This window comes from Phacochoerus africanus, chromosome 1 (assembly GCF_016906955.1).
Source record: "Phacochoerus africanus isolate WHEZ1 chromosome 1, ROS_Pafr_v1, whole genome shotgun sequence".
NCBI classification, from domain to species: Eukaryota; Metazoa; Chordata; class Mammalia; order Artiodactyla; family Suidae; genus Phacochoerus; species Phacochoerus africanus.
Window position 1 is genome coordinate 154,854,534 of NC_062544.1, and position 20,480 is coordinate 154,875,013.

The 20,480-nt window shown below is 46.0% G+C and overlaps 1 protein-coding gene across 1 annotated transcript in view; it reads left to right on the forward strand.

The window, feature by feature from the left end:
* Positions 1–20,480, forward strand: part of BFSP2 (beaded filament structural protein 2) — an 81,593-nt gene that overhangs the window by 38,542 nt on the left and 22,571 nt on the right. The window contains exons 2-4 of the mRNA XM_047754652.1: positions 11,602–11,684; positions 16,017–16,173; positions 17,414–17,575. Coding sequence (XP_047610608.1) covers positions 11,602–11,684; positions 16,017–16,173; positions 17,414–17,575 — 402 coding nt within the window. The remainder of the gene's footprint in view (positions 1–11,601; positions 11,685–16,016; positions 16,174–17,413; positions 17,576–20,480) is intronic.

Sequence of the window (20,480 nt, forward strand, 5' to 3'; positions counted from 1 at the left end):
GCTGTCAAAGCCCCCCAGGGTTACCGTATCTTGATGTGCCTGGTGCTCAAAACAGATTTTATTAAGGCAGTGTAGAAAATTAGCCCCTGAAAGGGCAGCTCATGAAAAAGAAACCCTTCTGACACAGTGCTCAGGATTACTAGTGATATGGTGCTGTTTAAACCCAAAGCAAGCCCTCCAGTTTCCAAGGTAGCTGGAGGCAGGCTGCTGGGTGAGCACAGAACCAGAAAATGTGTGGGGTCGGGGAAGGGGAGACCTCAGGGAAAGTGGAGCCCAGGGAACTTTGTCCTTCTCATGACAGAGGGCAACCTTTTGGGACCGGGTGCTCCTGATTGATCACCCAACACTGTGAACACCACCATCCATGCTCATCCGACCTTCCCTACAAAGACCTTTCTCCCTTGGCCAAAGCACAGTGTGAGGACAAGGTCAAGGCTTGCTTGTGGTACAGACTCAGAAGTGTCCGTCATCCTGAATGTCCCAAGTAAGACCCAAGCTTAGCCCTCGGTGTCCCCGATTCTCCCTGGATCCCCAGAGGCTGTGACTGTGCTTGGGGGCAGATGTTGGGGAGGTGGCACCCTCTCCAATATCTGATGACTTTTCCCCTGACTCCACTGGCAGGTGTAGCCTTAACTTCCCACATGGGCTTCATATTCTCAGCCTCAGGTAACAACTATCTGGTTGAATCAGAAATGAGAGGATTAGGGCTCAAACAAAGGCTGGATGAGGGACAGGAATAGAGGGAGGCACATAATTGTGGGGAGTTGGTATGTTTAAAGTTGGGAGGGAGGAGGAGGCAGGGCTGAAGGTGATTCTCAGGTTGGAACCAGGTAGGAACCTGATTGTGCCCTGAGGGCCTCCTCCCCCTAGTTGTTCATGAAGAGGCAGCACTGTGGCAGGGCTCGTTAATCCCACTGGATGTCTGGTACCAGACACTGCGCTGGGGATGGCACAGCAGCAGGACAGAAAGGCAGCTCCTGGCCTCAGGGAATTTACATTCTGGCAAAAAATTCAGAGATAACAACCAATAAACCAATTAACAAAAACTGGTATTAATTGTGGAAAGTGTCTTAAAGAAAACAAGGCAGAGAGGGGAAAATAAGGAAAATAAGGAAGGAGGTCCTACCTTGGGCAGCAGGAGAGAAGCCCATGTGGTCTAGGAAGGCCAGGCACCTATGTGGCTAAGCCCTGCAAGCTGTGGGAGGATGGACAGGTGTGGGGCCTCAGGGGCCACTGTCAGAAGTATGGATTTTATTCGAAGCACAAGAAACACCACAGAAGAATTTTTATTTAATTTAATCATAGCAACGTGATCTGACATGAAGAGTTGAAGAAAATTACTCTGAAATCAGGATGAAGAAAAAATAGGATTCGAGAAAGAGGGGTTAGGATGTTGCTGAGGTGCCATGGAGCATGATGTGCACCAGGGTGACAACAGTGGAGATGTGAGAAGCAGCTAGATTTGCAATACATGGCGGGGCGGGCCGTGGGTGTAAAATTGAGCAGCCCTGGTATTGCATTAGATGTGGGAAGTTAGAGAAAGTATAATGCCACTGAGAAAGCGTAATGCCAAGATCCCTAGTTTCTGGGGAGAAAGCGTAATGCCAAGATCCCTAGTTTCTGGGTAGAGGTTTGTATTGTTTGTTTACTGGCTTAGAGAAGTTGGAAGGGCTGGTATTTGAGGGAAAAACTTCCATTTAGGTCATGTTAGGTTCAAGATGTCCGGGTTACGTAGAGAAGATGTCAAGGAGAGAGTGGTGCACAAGCCTGGAGTTGAGAAGAGTGGTCCAAGCTAGAGATATATGTGCAGAAGTCATCAGTACACACATTTCGATCCATGTGAGTGGATCGGATCACTTAGTGATGAAAAAGAATAAGCCCTCAAGACTCAACCCTGAGAAACTCTAGCATTTAGAGTCAGACAAGGGAGAAACTTTATGAAGGAGGTCATTGAACATGACCAATGAAGGGAGGAAGAGCAAGGGGGAGTGGTTCATGGAAGCCCAGAGAGGAAAGGACGCGGTGCATGACAACTGCTGCAGGCAGGTCCGATGAGCAGAGAGGCATCTTTTTGGCATGGTGACATGGTGGTCTTCACCGTCTTGGTAAAGATGCAGTAAGAGTGGGTATAGGGACAGATAATGATTCATTGTTCTTACTGCTAGAAGCAAATCATGCTGGACATTTATCCTAAACTCAAAAGTCAAATGTGAGAAGTGTTTCCAGGGCTCTGGCATCTGCCAGTGCCCCTGCTGAGTCTCATTTCCCCGGGGAACCCAGGCTTGCCAACCTCCTCCCCACCTGCAGGTCTCGCTGACTCCAGATAAAGCATTTATTATACATACGCTTGGGCCCAAATGATAACTTTTTTGAAAATGCCACTTGTCCTTGCATTTTTAAAGCATAATGAATGCACCTGCCAACACCAGCTCCATTTGTTTTAGTAACTGTATCTTCAGTGAGGAGGGAGTAGGAAGGGGTAAAATACTCATCATCATAGAACCAGGGTTCTAGGGCTTTTCAAATGACTATGGATGGAAAACTGAAGGGGAAAAAAATGAAGCCACTAGAGAGAAGTCTTCATTGAGTTGCCTGTGCATCCAGAAAAAGCGAACTGGGGACAGTGCTAGACCACACACTGGTGGACCACAGCAGCAGTCTTACCCCCCAATCCTTGAACAATTGCTCTTGCCCAAGACAAATAACAGTAAAGCCATGGTGACCCTTCGTGGACGACTTCTTCTACGCCAGGCAGTGGGCCCAGTGCTTTAGGTGCCTCACCTCATTTAATTCTCACAACTACCCCAAGAGGCGGGGAGTGGTATTATCCACATTTATGGATGAGATCACTGAATCTTAGAGTCACTTATCCAAGTAACTAGCCCAAGCTGGTGAGGGAGGAACTGGATTCAAGAAGAGGCCAAACATGGTTGTTTGCCTACATGGTGTTTATCCTGCTTGGAGAGGTGGGGACGTGTTCCTCAGGGTGGGAAGTGACTCAGAGGCAGAACTGATCAGAGGAGGAGGGAGTCAGCAAGCTCCCGCCCGCCTCCAGTGTATCCAGTAGCTCCGGCTAGAAGCTTAAAGGCTTCATCCTCAAATCCTCTCCCTCGCTCTCTGCATGTGCCACCCCACTATTCCTACAACCACCCTAGTCAAATGCCATCAAGTCCCCTGGATGAATGCAGGACCCCCCCAACACACACACACACACAGCTGTGTCTTCCCTGCAGGAGTTGGAGGGATCTACTTACCATGTAGGCCACCCTGTGCCCTGCTCGAAACCTCCCAGAGGCTGCTCAGGAAATGCCACCTCCTTTCCACTGTTCCTGAGGCCTTCCCCCCACAATCTGGCCCTTGCCTGCCCTCTAACCATGTCTCCTACCATAGATGCTGATTCTCCCAAACAGGGCAGAGCCTGACACAGAGGAAACAATCACACGCTGAAGACATGAAAGCAGGTGTGAGTGAGTGGATGAATAAAGAAGCTTCATAGAGGAAGCCGTATTCGAGACAAGCATTAAAGTGGGAAAGGGTTTCTCGGGCAGCAAAGGCCAGGGGTGTCAGGTGGTATGACCAGGTTCTAGACAGAGGCGACAACAGAGGCTGGGACAAGGAGCAGGTCCTGGAAGAGCCTCGTGGGCGGCCATTCAGGACGGGAGGCAGGTCTGTGCAAAGCAGAGGTTCCCAAAATCTAGTGTGCAACCCCTGAAAAGCATGTTAAAATACAGATGGGGAGAGTTCCTGCTGTGGCTCAGCAGTAATGAACCCAACTAGCACCCATGAGGATACGGGTTTGATCTCTGGCCTCACTCAGTGGGTTAAGGAGCTGGCATTGCCGTGAGTCATGGGGTAGGTCACAGATTTGGCTTAGAGTCCATGTTGCTGTGGCTGTGGCTGTGGTATAGGCCTGAAGCTGCAGTTCCAATTTCACCCCTAGCCTGGGAACTTCCATAAGCCGCAGGTGTGGCCCTAAAAAGCAAAAAATAGATAAATGAAATAAAATACAAATGGGTAGGACCCACTCCAGAGATCCTGACTCAGGCATCTGAGAAACGGTCCAAGAATTTGCATTTCTTAGAAGTTTTAGGTGATCAGTCCAGGGACCACATTTTGAGAACCACTAGTATAAGTCTGCTGAGGAAACCTACCCAGGAGGTGCAGAGGAAGACAGCTCCAGGGAAGTCAACTGAGGTAGCTGCAGGCTGAGCCCAGAGCAGTGTGAGCCACGCAGACAGCAGGCAGCCCTCCCTCTCCCCTCCCTGCCCACCCCTCACAGAGAACCTACCTCTGCCCACCTTGACTTCTGACTGCTTCCCCTGATTCTCAGCCCCACCTGCTCATTCACAGCATTTTATGCTTTGAGGGTGACTTTTGTTTCCGGCTCCAGCAGAATTAAGAGGTCCTGAGTCCTAGTCACTCAAGATCAGCTAATCTCACATAGCAGTTCACACTGATACTGCTGACAGTGTCTTTTTTTTTTTTTTAATTTTATGTAAGTGGAATTTTTTATATACACTATTTTGTGACCTGCTTCTTTTTAAAAATTGTAGTAAAATACACAGAACATAAAATTCACCATCCTGGGAGTTCCCATCATGGCTCAGTTGTTAACAAATCTGACTAGGAACCATGAGGTTGCAGGTTTGATCCCTGGCCTCGCTGAGTGGGTTGAGGATCCGGCATTGCCGTGAGCTGTGGTATACGTCACAGACGCAGCTCGAATCTGGCATTGCTGTGGCTCTGGTGTAGGCTGGCAGCTACAGCTCTGATTAGACCCCTAGCCTGGGAACCTCCATATGCCATGGGTGTGGTCCTAGAAAAGACAGGCAGACAAATAATAATAATAATAATAATTCACCATCCTAACCATATTTCAGTGTGCAGTTCAGTGGCATTAATTATGGTCACATTATTATACTATCATCACCACTATCCATTCTCAGAACTCTTTCTTTTCTTTTTCCTTTTTGCTTTTTAGGGCCACATCTGAAGCATATGGAGGTTCCCAGGCAAGGGGTCTAATCGGAGCTACAGCTGCCGGCCTGCGCCAGAGCCACAGCAATGCCAGATCCAAGCTGTATCCATGAGCTACACCACAGCTCACGGCAATGCTGGATCCTTAACCCACTGAACGAGGCCAGGGATCAAACCCAAAACTTCATGGTTCCTAGTCAGATTCGTTTCCACTGCACCATGATGGGAACTCTTTTTTCCTTACAAAAGGGAAACTCTGTACCTGTTATGCAATAATTCCTCTTTCCCCACTCCCTCCAAACCCCTGGCAACCATTCTACTTCTGTTGCTATGCATTTGACTAATCCAGGAACCTCAAGGGGAATCATACAGTATTTATGCTTTATCGACTGGCTTATTTCACGTAGCATAATGTCATTAAGGTCCATCCATGTTGTAGCAATGTGTCAGAATTACATTTTAAGGCTGAAAAATATTCCATTGTTTGTACAGACTACCTTTTAATTACCCATTTATCCACTGAGGGCTACTTAGGTTGCTTCCCATTTTGGCTGTTGCAAACATGGATGTGCAATATCCCTTCAAGTCCTGCTTCCACTTCTTTTGCATACCTACACAAAAGTGAGATTGCTGGAGCACTGGGTGGTTTCTAGCTTTAATTTTTTGAGGCACTGCCGTACTGTTTGCCACAGCTGCAGTTCTATTTTACATTCCCATCACTAGTGCACAAAATGTCCAATCTCTCCACCTGCTCATCAACACTCATTATTTTCTGTGTTTTTTTAATAGTGGCCATCTTGATGGGTATAAGGTAATATCTCACTAGTTTTGAGACAATATCTCTTTTTAACAGGAGGCCCCATGTTGAGTTATGTGGCCTTGATGGTAGGGGTCCCAGCTCTGTTTGGGCAGAAGGACAGAGAGAAAGAAAAGATGTCATCTGCTAGGGTCCCCAGCATGCCATGTGCAAGCAGCCAGTTGCCTTAAATCCGCCCTTGAGTGCAGTGTTATATCAGTTTATACTTTTCTCCTACTAGAAAACCATGCAGGAGTGGTCCCAGGGTTGGGACTAAGTGTGCTGGCATTCACAGCATCGATCAGGGACTGTACATCTTAGCGTCTGGTATTTTTATTTCCCCCAGATCAGAGAAGTGAGGTTTATTTGCATCCACTTCAGCCACCAATTCAAGAGGACCAGACCGTCACTGTCTGCCTCTCGCAGTTTTAAATACCAATATCTTTCCTCTCTAGGGCCTGGCAGTAAAGTTCACAGCAGCACAAGCCCCTGGAGAGTCAGATCCACAGACCTGCCCCAGCTCTTCTCAGTTCACAGCGTTTGGAATTGAAAGCACAAGGACTTGGAGAGGGAGGTGGTTGGTTTGATTAGTTAGTGTCCCCCCCTCTTCTGCCCAGGGAAACTAGCTCTTTATCTTCATGACATGGCCCAAATAGGAACCAAGAGTCCTGACTGTTCTGTGTTACAGCAAAGATAGAAAACAATCCTTCATAATAGAGTCTCTCTTGACTCTGATGTGCCTTTTAGTTTCCCAAACTGATGACAAAGATACGAATACTTTCAAGTCACATTAACCTGATCAGCCTGCTGGCTCTGCCACTTCCCAGTGGTGTGATTTGGGCAATTTTTATATGTTCTCTGAGTTTCAGCATCTTTCACCCGCAAAATGGGTGTGTTGATATCAGCATAGGAGGGGGTGCTGTGAACATTTCGTGAAGTCTTTATTTTATTTTGTTTTATTTTTTGTCTTTTTGCCTTTTCTAGGGCCACACCCGTGGCATATGGAGGTTGCCGGGCTAGGGGTTGAATGGGAGCTATAGCCGCCGCCGGCCTACGCCACAGCCACAGCAACACAGGATCCGAGCCGTGTCTGCAACCTACACCACAGCTCATGGCAATGCCGGATCCTTAACCCACTGAACAAGGCCAGGGATCGAACCTGCAACCTTATGGTTCCTAGTTGGATTCGCCAACCACTGAGCCATGATGGGAACTCCTGCGAAGTCTTGAATGTTAATTGTTTAGTGAAATGTGGGGCACAGTCAGTAAGCTGGTATCTGTATAACAGTTGGCTGGTGTTCCCATCATAACTCAGTGGTTAACAAGTCTGACTAGCATTCATGAGGACACAGGTTCGATCTCTGGCCTCGCTCAGTGGGTTAAGGATCCAGCATTGCCATGAACTGTGGTATAGGTCACAGACATGGCTCAGATTCTGTGATTCTGTGGCTGTGGTATAGGCCAGTAGCTACAGGTCAAATGGCACCCACTCCCTATGCTGCAGGTGCAGCCCTAAAAAGAAAACAAAAGAAAACAAACAAACAAACAAAAACAGTTGGCTTTCCATGGATTAAAGGATCTGCTTTATAGTGTTTGCCAATTTCCCTAATGTAAATACTCTCACCCACCTATGTAAATGCAGAGATGGGAAGAGATGCATTGTAGGACACTGTTTTATAGTGCCCCCCATCAACTGAAGAAAAAAGCACACCCTAAAAGTTGTCTTATTTAGGGACCTTACTGAGGATGATAGCCTAGGAGATAGTCTCTCAGCTAGCTCTAAGGAACTGCTCCAAAGAGGTAAGAGCCAAGATATAGGAGTTTGGGATTGGGAAAAAAGCATGTTGTAGAACATCAAAAGATTACAGCTAACCACACACACACACACACACACACACACACAACTGCTATCTCAAGTTAATGAATTTAGTGCTTTTCTATATAAAGGAAGATGCAAGAGTCTAGCTCATTGAAATTATTCCTTTGATATGCACATTAACCATCTAGGGCCAGTATCCAAAGCCCGAAAAGATTTCTGTTTTTCTTCATCCTAAATTCCCCTCAGGGTGCACCATGGGGTTGGGGTCAAGGGGTGGGGGCTGCAATGGGTGATGGCTTGGACCTTGTAGAATGGTCTTTGTTTACTGGGATGGCAGGGAGTATTCCCTGTCCACACATCCTGTGAAAATAATAGAAGCAAATAACCTCAAGAGCAGAGATGACCATCAAACATAGTAAAACAATGAGGAAGTGGTGCGTATTCATTACCTTTGTGTTTTCGGTATTTATTACCTTTGTTTTTAATAAATGGTAAGTTCACATTATTAAAATTTTCATGATGGCTGTGTTTAACAACCAGCTCATGAAACCGCTGAAATGTTTAACAGTCTGCCCTGGCAAGCCAGTACAAGCCAGTGCAAGCCAGCTCCAGAACATGGGTGGGACGCATCTGTAGGTGGGCAGCAAATCCACCTTCCTTCCCTCTTCCTTCTCTGTCCTCAGTTCACAGGAGGATTTCAGGGTTTTCTCATGTGTGGTGACAAAGACGGTCCCATCTCACTGCAGACTCCCCACTCTCTTTTAGCCTTGGCTCAGCCTGCTCTAAATGTAAGCAAGGTCCCAGCCCTGGCCCCACTGCCTGGCCCTTCCTAGGCTGGGGCCCTGAGCCACCACTGACACCCAGAGGACATGGCCTCTGAAAGGCTGAGGGGCCACGGGAGGACAGAGGAGGACTTTCTGTGGCTCACTGGTGGACTGGAGGTTTATTTTAGGATCCGGCCTGTGGAGGTGCGGAAGCATGGCCAGCAAGCTGTGCTTTGGCAAGTCAGGGCCTATAATTAGCCTCCACTTGAGGTTTGAATAAATCCCTGGTTGTTACTAAACAACAGCAAAAGCAGGAAGTCCTCCAACTTCCCTAGCCCAGTACTTCCCAGCCTCCTAGAACAGACACTGGACAGAACTACCCCATCTGCTGGGCGGCATCCAGAGTATCCCAGGCAGCCTCCTGTCCTTGACACTGAGTGAGGAGGCGGAGCAAGGACAGAGCCCTGGCCTTGCCTACAAGCAGAGTAATTCCCCCAGGTTTCAAATTTGTCATCTGCAAAATGGCATCGCTGAGCATCCAAAGACTAGGAAGAGGGGGGTTCCTGAATGTGGGGGTGGCAATGTGTGAAGAGGACAAAGAGAGGGCTGGCCAGAACGGCCAAAGCCAGCCCTCAAGGGCCTTACGTAAACAGAGCCCTCAAATGAAATCTATTCAACCACATTAACTATGTTTTCTTATTTTCTGAATTCTTGATGCTCTGGCCCTCACTGTCAGGGAGAGACTGCCCCTTGTGGGGCTGGTAAAGCCTTGAAATAGTAACTTGGGCACACAAACCAGCTGATCCTGAGTCAATACCCCACCTGCCTCCCCTCTCTGGCTCTCACATTCTGGAAGGCGATATTCCTCTTCCCTAACCACCCCAGGCCAGGACCAGACAACTAGGGACCACCCCTATAGCCCAGAGACAGCTAAAATTAGTCAAACCAGCCAATCCCGGCAGCTTACCCTGCCTTGCCCATTCCTTATCATGAAAACCACAAAAAAGCTCTTGCCCATGCTTTCCCCTCACCCATTCTGCTTCCTGGCCACCCCTGCTGCACCCCCTTGCGGCCCTGCATGGATAGCTTCACCCTGCCATGGGAAGTGTGAGTAACAAATGATCTTTTCAGTGTTGGTCATCTCCTGATCTGCTGGCCTCGCCACACCAGAATAAAAGCAAAATCCCAGGGGCTTTTTGGGGGCTTCCAGAAAGTGACCTCCAGACTCATCTGACTCACTCATGATCTCACCTTCCTCCATGCATGCATTCTGTCAGCAATCATTGATGGAATGTCCACCACAAGCCAGAGCTTGGAGACACTACAGTGAACAAGAACTGACCCTAGGAAGAGACACATCAGTGCAGTGAGATGAAGGCTCTGCTGGGGAAACTGGGGGAGCAACATAGCCCAGCCCTGAAACACACTGGGGACCCAGCAGCTGGGGTCTCCCTTGCCCTGTTCTTTCTCTTCTCACTCTGGTTGCTGAAGTCTGGTGCCAGATGTCTTCCCCCTAGACAGCAAAAAATTTACAACTCATTCCCTTTCAAGAGCAAAGAACTGATAAGAGCTTAAAACAGTGATTTGCATCCTTCCCTTGTTTTTCATTGTATATATTTTACATATATAATTGTATTGTATATATTATACATATATAATTTATGTATAGTTAAATACACAAATCTTTAAAGGCACAGCTTAACAAATTTTTACCTGTTATCATCAGTGTAATCTCCAGATCCAGATATGGAATGTCTTTATCACTCCAGAAAGTTCCCTCAGATTTGCATCCTTTTTTGTGTGTGTGTGTGTTATTAAGGCTGCACCCTCGGCATATGGCAGTTCCCAGGCTAGGGGTCAAATCATAGCTACAGCTGCTGGCCTATACCACAGCTATAGCAGTGCTAAATCTGAGCCACATCTGCAACCAACACCGCAGCTCACAGCAATGCCAAATCTTTAACCTACTGATTGAGGCCAGGGATTGAATCCACATCCTTATGGATACTAGTCAGTTTCGTTACCACTGAGCCACAATGGGAACTTCTTACAGCCTTCTCTTAAAATAAGTTATTTTATCCCCTACCTCAAAGACTGAAGATTATAGCAAAGCCAATATGTAAAAATTACACTTTTTTTTTTCCTCCGGCTGCACCCATGACATGTGGAAGGTCTCTGGCCAGGGATCAAACCCTCACCACTGCAATGACAATGCTGGACCCTTAACCTGTTGCACCACAAGAGAACTCCAAAATATAATGTTTTTTTAAAAAAGGAAGTCTCTCAGGTTAAGAAGAAGGACATCCCCCAGTCTCCACCTGTGAGGAACCCTGAGTGGTACTGGGTGCTAAGTTTGAAAAGTTAGACTCTGTGAAACCCCCAAACCGAATATACAATGCTCATGTTTACGTGTATGTTTTGAGAGCCACGCTATCCAATACAGTGCCTGCTGGCCACCTGTGGATATTTAAATTTAAATTATTTAAGTTTAAATAAGGTTAAATGTTCAGTTCTTCAGTCACCTTTACCACCTTTCGAGCATTCAGTAGCCAAGTGTGGCCACCAAGTTGGACAGCAGATGTAGAACACTTCCTTCATCACAGAAAGTTCTATTGGGCAGCACGGGTCCAGAGATTTCATCAGCTTCTCAAATGTATCCATGAAGAGAAAATGTTAAGAGATCCTAAACCAAGCCAGTGAAACTTCATTTAAGGAGCCAGAAATTTTGCTGGAGAGCCGAAAGCTCATCATTGTGGCAGAGGCTACAAACAAGTCTGCCTCGATCAATTTTTTTTTTTTTTGTCTTTTTAGGGCTGTACCCTTGGCATACAGAGGTTCCCAGGCTAGGGGTTCAGTCGGAGCTGTAGCTGACGGCCTATGCCACAGCCACAGCAACCCCAGGTTCAAGCTGCGTCTGTGACCTACACCACAGCTCATGGCAACACTGGATCCTTAACCCACTGAGTGAGGCCCGGGATTGTACCTGCATCCCCATGGATGCTAGTCAGATTCGTTTCTACTGAGCCATGGCAGGAAATCTGTGCCTGGTTTTGGTTCAAAAATCCAACCCTAAAAGCTCTTAAAAGATATCCAGGTTTTATGCTTTAATGTCCTTCTCCTCCCCCTTTTCTATCTGCCATGAGAAAGATGCTCTCAGCTCCCAGGAACCCATATGTCCAGCTCCAGGCATGGCAGAAAGTAGGAAGACATTGAGGTGACTTTGTCTTTGGTTGTGGTCATTCTAGGTGGGCGAGGCGGTCCTGGAAAACGCACGGCTCATGCTGCACACAGAGAATATCCAGGCGGGTGCGGACGACTTTAAGGAGAGGTAATGCTTCAGCACAGAGGGGACAGTCTCTCCCCACCCCAGACTCCTGGGCCACTCTGGTAATGTGGTCCTGCAGTCTGCAGCAGGCACCCAGACTTGTGGATGGCTAAGAGGGTAACAGAGATTCTGGAGAATCCAGAGTCAAGACTGTCTGTCTCAAAACGCTTGCAGGCCTAAATCAGGGTCTCAGAGATTTTTCCAATGTCACTTGTTTAGTTAGAGCAGGGGTCTTCAAAACCTGGTGTGCATCAGAACCCCCTGTGGGGCTGATGGAAAACTCAGATTGCTATGCCAACCCTTAGAGTTTCTGATTCAATAGGTCTCAGGTGGGACCCAAAACTTGCGTTTCTAACAAGTATGTTGGTCCTGCTAGTCCTGGGAATACACTTTGAAAACCACTGGTTTAGAGTAATGCTTCTCACTCTTGGTTGCATATTAGAATAACCTGGACACTTAAAAATGCCAGTGCGCAAGCCCCAAAGATTAATTGAACCAGAGTCCTGAGTGTGGGGCCCAGCTTCTCTCCTTTGTAAGTTCACCAGGTTTTCTTTTCTTTTAAGGGCAATACCTATGGCATATGGAAGTCCCCAGGGTAGGGGTCAAATTGGAGCTGCAGCTGCCAGCCTATGCCACAGCCACGGCAATGCCAGATCAGAGCCACATCCACAACCTATGCAGCTTGTGGCAATGCCAGATCCTTAACCCACTGAGGGAGGCCAGGGATCAAACCTGAATCCTCATGGAGGCCAGTTGGGTTCTTAACCCACTGAGCCACAAGGGGAATTCCTTATCAGGATTCCTTGATGTCCACCCATCCTTTAAAACCACCTCTTTGGAGTCTAACACAGTGTTTCCTACAATGTGGCTCATTTTAAGTCATATAAAGATATTTTATTTTAATAGTCATGTATTTATTTTTATAGTTACCTTCTGTTTATGGCCCATGAAACTGTCTTTCCACTCTAGTATTACCATTTATAGGAGCAATTTAAAATTTATTTAATATAGAAAGCTCTTAAAGTTTATTGATTTCAGATTTACTCTTTAAATAGACAAATATAAGGGACAGTATAAAGTAAATAATGATACAGGAAATACATGTTTAGGGCTAAATCGTGAAGGAGAGTGAGGTTTGTGAAACACTGGCCTAATGGAGAAGCAAAATGGAGAAGTCGCTTTCATGGATAAACACAGTGATTTTGAGAATATTATGTGGGGAAGGTGTCCTGGGAGTTGAGCAAATGGGTGGGTAATGTTATTCCCTAAGCAGCAGAGATGAAGAAGAAAGGCATATAGTTGGGAGTCTTTGGGGAAGACATGATGCGACAGCCACACTTTAGGAATATAAGAATATTGTGAGAGTTCCCACAGTGGCACAGTGGGTTAGGGATCTGGCATTGCCCCAGCCATGGCATAGGTTGCAGCTATGGCTTGGATTCTATCCCTGGCCCAGGAACTTCAATATGCTGAGGTGTGGCCAAAAGAGAAAAAAAAGGGAGGGGGGGGGATGTTGTGATGAAAAAGGGAATCTTGGAAGTTCCATTGTGGCTCAGCAGTAAGAAACCTAACTAGTATCCATGAGGATGCAGGTTCAATCCCTGGCCTTGCTCAGTGGGTTAAGGATCCAGCACTGCCATGAGCTATAGCGCAGGCTGCAAATGCAGCTCAGATCTGGCATTGCTGTGGCTGTGGTATAGGCCGGCAGCTGCAGCTCCAATTCAGTCCCCAGGCTGAGAACTTCCATATGCCACAGGTATGGCCCTTAAAAGCAAAAAAGAAAGGAAGAATGAAAGGAAGGAAGGCAGGCAGGCAAGCAGGACAGCCTGCCTGGGATGCAACAGTGCGCAGGCTTGAGGGATGGGTTGAAGAACTAACCAGCTAGATTTGAAAACTGACTACATGGACAGCCTGAAAAGAGAAGATTAAAGGTAAGTTCCAGGCTTTGAACTTGAATAATTTAGAAGAACGGTGAGTCTACTGAATGAAATAGAAAACTGGGGAGGGAGGCTTGTCTAAATTCCAGGGGTCAATAATGAGTTTGGTTTTAAGGAAGCTGAGTTGAGCTGATGGTGGAGCAAAAAAGTAGAAATGAGGTGACACCATAGGCAGTGTTGGGTCAGTGTGGCCTATAGGTCAAGGCAAGACAGTTCTGGATGTCATGAACACCCAGGAGTTCTAACTGCAGCACCATTCCAAGTGGGGGGGGGGGGGAAAAAAGCTAAAAGCTTAGAAGCATCTTTGGAGGATATCATAGAGATAATTCATATCCTCAGAGGACTTCCAAAAAAAATGGTCTGTAGAAGACCAAAACCCCCATTAATGCTGAATGGATGTGCTGGAAGGGACAAGGCCTCACCTAGAGAGGTGAGCAAAATAGAACTCCAGAGGTACGTAGGGGATTCTTTCAGCTTGGGTCAAAGGGACCAGTCCCACAGCTACATGTAAATCAATGAAATTGGAACATACCCTCACACCATGCACAAACATAAACACAAAATGACTTAAAGATTTAAATATAAAACATGATACCATGAAACTCCAGAAGTGAATATAGGCAAAACACTCTGACATGAATTGTACAAATGTTTTCTTAAGTCAGTCTCCCAAAGCAGTAGAAATAAAAACAGGAGTTTTTGGATCTGGCTTTGCCGTGGCTATGGAGTAGGCCGGTGGCTATAGCCCTGATTGGACCCCTAGCCTGGGAACCTCCATATGCTGCGGGTGTGGCCCTAGAAAGACAAAAATACAAAAAAAAGAAAGAAAGAAAGAAAGAAAGAAAGAAAGAAAGAAAGAAAGAAAGAAAGAAAGAAAGAAAGAAAGAAAGAGAAAAGAAAGAAAGAAAAACTGCAAAAATAAATAAATAAAGCACACTTGATTAAAAGGGGGGGAGGGGGCGTACAAATCCCAGTTACATGCATGGGTTTCTACTTCAGCTGGAAGGACAGGACTTATTTCCAAATGGACTAAGTGTTAAAAAGGGTACATTTATGTAGAAAACCTAATTCTACATATAGAGTACAGAAAAAAATGCTTCAGAAACCTTCCCCCAAGTGCTGATTCAAAGACAGGGCCAGCTCTGAGGAAAGTCTCTGGTAGGATGCCACAGGACTTGTCCTTGGTCCCTTCATTTACTATTTTTAACTACAAAGTGCTCGAAAGTAAAGTGGTAGATGATACAAAGCCAGCAGGGTTGGTGAAGAGGAGAATGACAATCATGATTCAAAATGACCCCAACATGTTGGAACAATTGAGATTGAAAGAGAATAAACATGAACTCCTATTTTGGGGTTTAAATACCAGGTGCACCCAGAGAGGACAGGGCAATTGGGCTTAAAAGCAACTCGTGAAAAAATGCTCCAGTGTTCTACTTGGTAAGAGACTCAATATTAGTCAGCAGCAAATAGAGCTGGTCAAAATGAAATTAACAAACATACAAGGAAACGAAAACCCACAATGCAAATCTTAGGGTCCATGATGAATAGAATTAAAGGACTGAAACAAAAGATTTGTTCAGACAGTCCCACAGGACTCTGAACTAATCAGGAAACATCTGGAGTTTTGCATCTCATTTTTCATTCCACATTTTTAAAAGGACGTAGAGCAATTGGGGCATTTCTAAACATTCCACAATTACATCTTAAAACTGGTGCTGGGAATCGAAGATGAATTCAAAGGGTCATAGTCTCTGCCCTTGGTAATGATGGATATGGAAGCCATGCAGAATGGAGAAAAGAACTGGGAACATTCGGAGTTCCCGCCATGGCACGTGGAAATGAATCCAACTAGGAATCATGAGGTCGTGGGTTCAATCCCTGGTCTCGATTAGTGGGTTAAGGATCCAGTGTTGCTGTGAGCTATGGTGTAGGTCGCAGACATGGCTTGGTTCCTGCGCTGCTGTTGCTGTGGCATAGGCTGGTGGCTATAGCTCCAATTTGACTCCTAGCCTTGGAACTTCCATATGCCGCAAGTGTGGCCCTAAAAAGACCAAAAAAAAAAAAAGAAAGAAAGAAAGAAAGAATAATGATGGCAACACTGGTCCCCTTACCTGGATCTGATCTCTTGGAGAAGCTTTCCCTGGAGATCTGTGTTTCCAGTGCCCCGTGAGGATGGCACCCTGTTAAGCCATGTACCCTGTTATCAGAGAATGGCCGAAATACTTTCGTTTTAATATATCAGCATATAGCAATTGCATTAACAGTGTCCTCAAACCCTGGAACAGTGACTTTAAACACACACTGCCTATCTCATAATTGGCCTGTTGGTCACATTGATAATCGGATTGTTTTTCTTTGGTGTTGCCCAGCTCTGCTGATTGAGTTCCTTTACCTGCAGATATGAAAATGAGCAGCCATTTCGAAAGGCAGCAGAAGAGGAAATTAACTCTCTGTATAAAGTCATTGATGAAGCAAATTCAGCAAAAATGGATCTGGAGAGTCAAATAGAAAGCCTGAAAGAAGAACTTGGCTTTCTGTCAAGGAGCTATGAAGAGGTAGGCGGGGGCTGGGTTGCCTGCAGGACCAGAGACCCTCACCTGTCTGGCTGAGCTTCACAACACAGATGACGGCAGCCTCTTGGCTTAACCCGCCCAGGGCTGCAGGCAAAACATGAGTGAAATATTTTCAAATCCTTGGAGTGGGTGAGGTTACCCTGAGTCTCAAAATCAAATGGCTTCAGGGACCAGGCTGGTACATAAATGAGGCAGCAGCAGGTCCAAGCAGGAGTGAGTGACAGATCCTACATTAAACTGGAGGGAAGAATTCCTGTCACAGCTCAGTGGTAACGAACCTGAGGATGCAGGTTTGATCCCTGGCCCCACTCACTGGGTTAAGGATCCAGTGTTGCCGTGAGCTTGTGGTGTAGGTCGCAGACATGGCTCAGATCCTGCGTTGCTGGGGCTGTGGTGTAGGCCAGCAGCTGCGGCTCCAATTTGACCACTAGCCTAGGAACTTCCATATACTGCAGGTGTGGCCCTAAAAAAAAAAAAAAAAAGGGAAAGAAAGAAATTGGGGGGAGCATCTGCTAGGCTGCAGTTTAGACTTTTTTCCAACACTGGACAAGCAAACAAAGTAACTCCAAGAATAGATCCAGGCTGTGGTTTAGTCACACTCCCCAGCGGAATTAGGTCAGATTCCTGAATGACAGGACTGAGGGGACCGCCAATGATGATGTGGTCCAGTGTCCCACAGAACTGCACTGATTCTAAACTACTTCACACCTGTCACTGAGCCAAGACCTAAAGTGCTTGCAGTGGAAAAAGTCAAAACCACTTAACCACGTTCACACTGGGAAGTTCCTTCTTTTGTCCAACCTTGAGCTTACTGGGGACCAACAAGCCCACTTCTTCCTGTTCTTAGCTCACCACTCTCCAACAGTAACCCTTTAAAACCTCCGCAGCTATCTTTAAATCTCCTTCCGCCTACTTGATGAAATTTATAAATCTCATCTTGCTCTTGTTGCTTCCTTAGCATTCTTATTTCAGTATTTATTTATTTTGATTTTTGCTTTGGGTGAGCCTGGGCTTGTGAAGAAGACCAGCCTAAGAAACGCATCCCGAGGAAAGGAGACTACAGTGCCCATGGTGGAAAGAGGACCAGGAACTTTGCTCGTTTCTGTGAAGCCCCACATTTGGCCGCAAAGTATTGCTCACAGAGCTGGGCTTCAGATGGCTAAAAATCTGTGTCTTTTCTTTCTCCTCTGGAACTCACTGGGGTGTATGTTGTCGTTTTCAGGATGTGAAAATGCTCTACAAACAGCTGGCAGGGTCTGAGCTGGAACAATTGGATGTGCCCATTGGTACTGGGCTGGACGACATCCTTGAGACCATCCGAATTCACTGGGAGAGAGATGTCGAAAAGAACCGGGTGGAGGCGGGAGCCTTGCTCCAAGCCAAGGTGAGAGGCAGGACCAGCATCTGCACTCTGGCCTGTGCAGAAGGAGGCCAAGCAAAGACGAATAGCAGGGGAAGCTAGGAAGGAGAGCAATGGACTAGGAGTTTGTGGGGCAGTAGATACAAACCATTACATTTAGAATGGATAAACAACAAGGTCCTTCCCTATAGCACAGAGAACTGTATTCAATATCCTATGATAAACCATAATGGAAAGGTCTATGAAAAAGAATGTATATGTGTATATAACTGACTCACTTTGCTGTACAGTAGAAATTGGCACAACATTGTAAATCAACTAGACTTTAATTTTAAAAATTTTTTAGAAGATAAATAGCAGCCAAAATCAAAACCATTTCAATCTTGTTAGACAGAAAAGACACACAAAAATAATGGCTTATTATTTACCTGTCTAAATGCCAGACATGTTTAAAATGGTAATGCTCAGGAGTTCCCATCATGGCTCAGCGGTTAATGAACACAACTAGGATCCATGAGGATGTGGGTTCAGTCCCTGGCCTGTCTAAGTGGGTTGAGGATCCAGCATTGCTGCAGCTGTGGTGTAGGTCAGCAGCTGAAGCTCCAATTCAACCCCTAGCCTAGGAACCTCCATATGCCTTGGGTGTGGCTCTAAAAAGCAAAAAAAAAAGGTAATAATACTCAATGCTGGCAAGCACATGGAGAAGTGGGTGATTTTCTGAGTTGTTAGGAAGCACAACCTAGCATGGCATCTTTGAGGAAGGAATTTCATGATTATGCATTGAGAGGCTTAAAATACCCCTACCTACCATTTGAATAATCTGGACCCCATCCTAAAGATGTAATTGAAAATACAGATAATAAAGTTCACACCCAGATATACCCACTGAAGTATTTATTATTACTAGAGTGAAAAAAAAATTGGGAGGAAAACAGACAAATGTTGAGTAATAGGTAGGAGAAAGACTAAGCTACAACCTAACCAGGCAATGAAATATCTGGCAGTTTTCAGAAATGATGTTTATGAAGCATTTAGAGCAATACAGGAAATGTTCACGCAATAAGGGAAAAAGGGGGAGGGGAGGAAGAGAGCACAGAATGGTATGTACCAAGGGCCAGCAAACTTGTTCTGTAAAGGACACAACAGTAAATACTGAGACTTCCTGGGCCAGCTGGTCTCCAGGCAGTACTCAGCTCTGCCGCTATGGTGTGAAAGCAGTGGTAGACAGGAGGTAACCAGTGAGCATGGCTGTGTTCCAATAAAACTTTATTTATAGAAACAGGAGTTAGGCTGGATTTGGCCTCTGGGCTGCAGTTGCCAATCCCTGCTGTACACAGTAGGTAAAGCACAGACAAAGAAACTAGGCATCAGGATTAACAAGCAGTTTATTGTACTTCAGTTACACTTCAAGGAAGCTGTAAAAAAAAAAAAAATCAGAAAGAAAACACTAAAATATAAAGGTATTAGCATTAGCAGTGGTTGTCTTTAAGTGGGGGAAACCATTTCACATTGAGATTTTTTTTTCTTGTTTCTGACTCTTTCTCAAGTTCTTCTTAATAGTGTGAATTACATTCGTGGAGGGAAAGCATCTTTTAATGAAACTCACAAATAAGAGTTCCCATCATGGCACAGCAGAAATGAATCCGACTAGGAACCATGAGGTTGTGGGTTCGATCCCTGGCCTCACTCAGTGGGTTAAGGATCCGGCATTGCCATGAGCTGTGGTGTAGGTCGTGGAAGCGGCTCAGATCTGGCATTGCTGCAGCTGTGGCATAGGCCAGCAGCAACAGCTCCGATTAGACTCCTAGCCTGGGAACCTCCATATGCCATGAGTGCAGCCCTAAAAAGCAAATAATAATAATAATAATAAATAAACAACTCATAAATAAGAAAGAAATTAATCAGAAAAAAGAATGCACAGGGTTTGTTCCTTTCTCCATCTCCCTCCCATTCATGACTCTGGAATTCTGAGGCAAGGAAGAAAAGGGCAGAAAAGGAAGGACGGTGTGAAGGAAGTGGGGAAAATAAAGTAGCACTTGAAAGAGGGCAAGAGGTCTTTGTGCTGCTCCTGAGGTCTTGGTGACTATTGAGTGGGTCTCAATCCTGGCCTCACAATAAAATTGTTTCAGGGCATTTTCAAAAACACTCAGGCCCAAGACCAGTTAGATCAGAAGAAGGAGAAGGACTTCATGGGTTTTAAGCTCACTGATGATTCTAATACTCAGCCAGCATCAGGAGCCACGAGAGTTGATAAAAATTTACCAAGAAAAAAACCAGGAACAACTTTTCTGACCTGTGTTCTTCCAGGCCCCCCTCAACCCCTGCCCTACAACTATTAACAGGAAACTTCTCTGCAGGGTTTTCACCAAGTCAGGATCCCCCCCAGTGTTCTCCAACCCAGAAAATGTTTTCCACTCCCCAATTCTCCACTCCCTATCCCTTTTCAACAGCTTTTCTTTCCAACCTTCAGTTCTTTGGGCCAGGTCACTACAGATAACTTCCATAGCCAATAGTGCTTAGTAACACCATGAAATGCAGTCCCCACAATCAGTGAGAATTGAAACAACACAGAAAGAAAGTGAAACCAAATCATGGATTGGATTTGGGCCCATTGCTTCTTAGGGGATTTATGAACCCTCACAGTGAATGACCCCAGGGCATCAATCGCCCTTCCTCATTTTAGAGGTGAGAAAACAGAGACCTACAGAGGGCAGTTGATGTCCTGAGGTCACACAGCTGGTTGTAGCACCACTGCTCATCTCTCATGGCTCTCGATCCAGGGCTCTTTTCTTGCACTGGGCTGTCACTTCTCCTTGGCTCGGTTCCCAAAGCTAATTGCAGTGTCCAAGCAGTTTGCAAACTTGCGTCTGTCCCAACACTCTGGGGATCCACACCACACCACACCACAGTGATCATCTCTTTGGGAAAG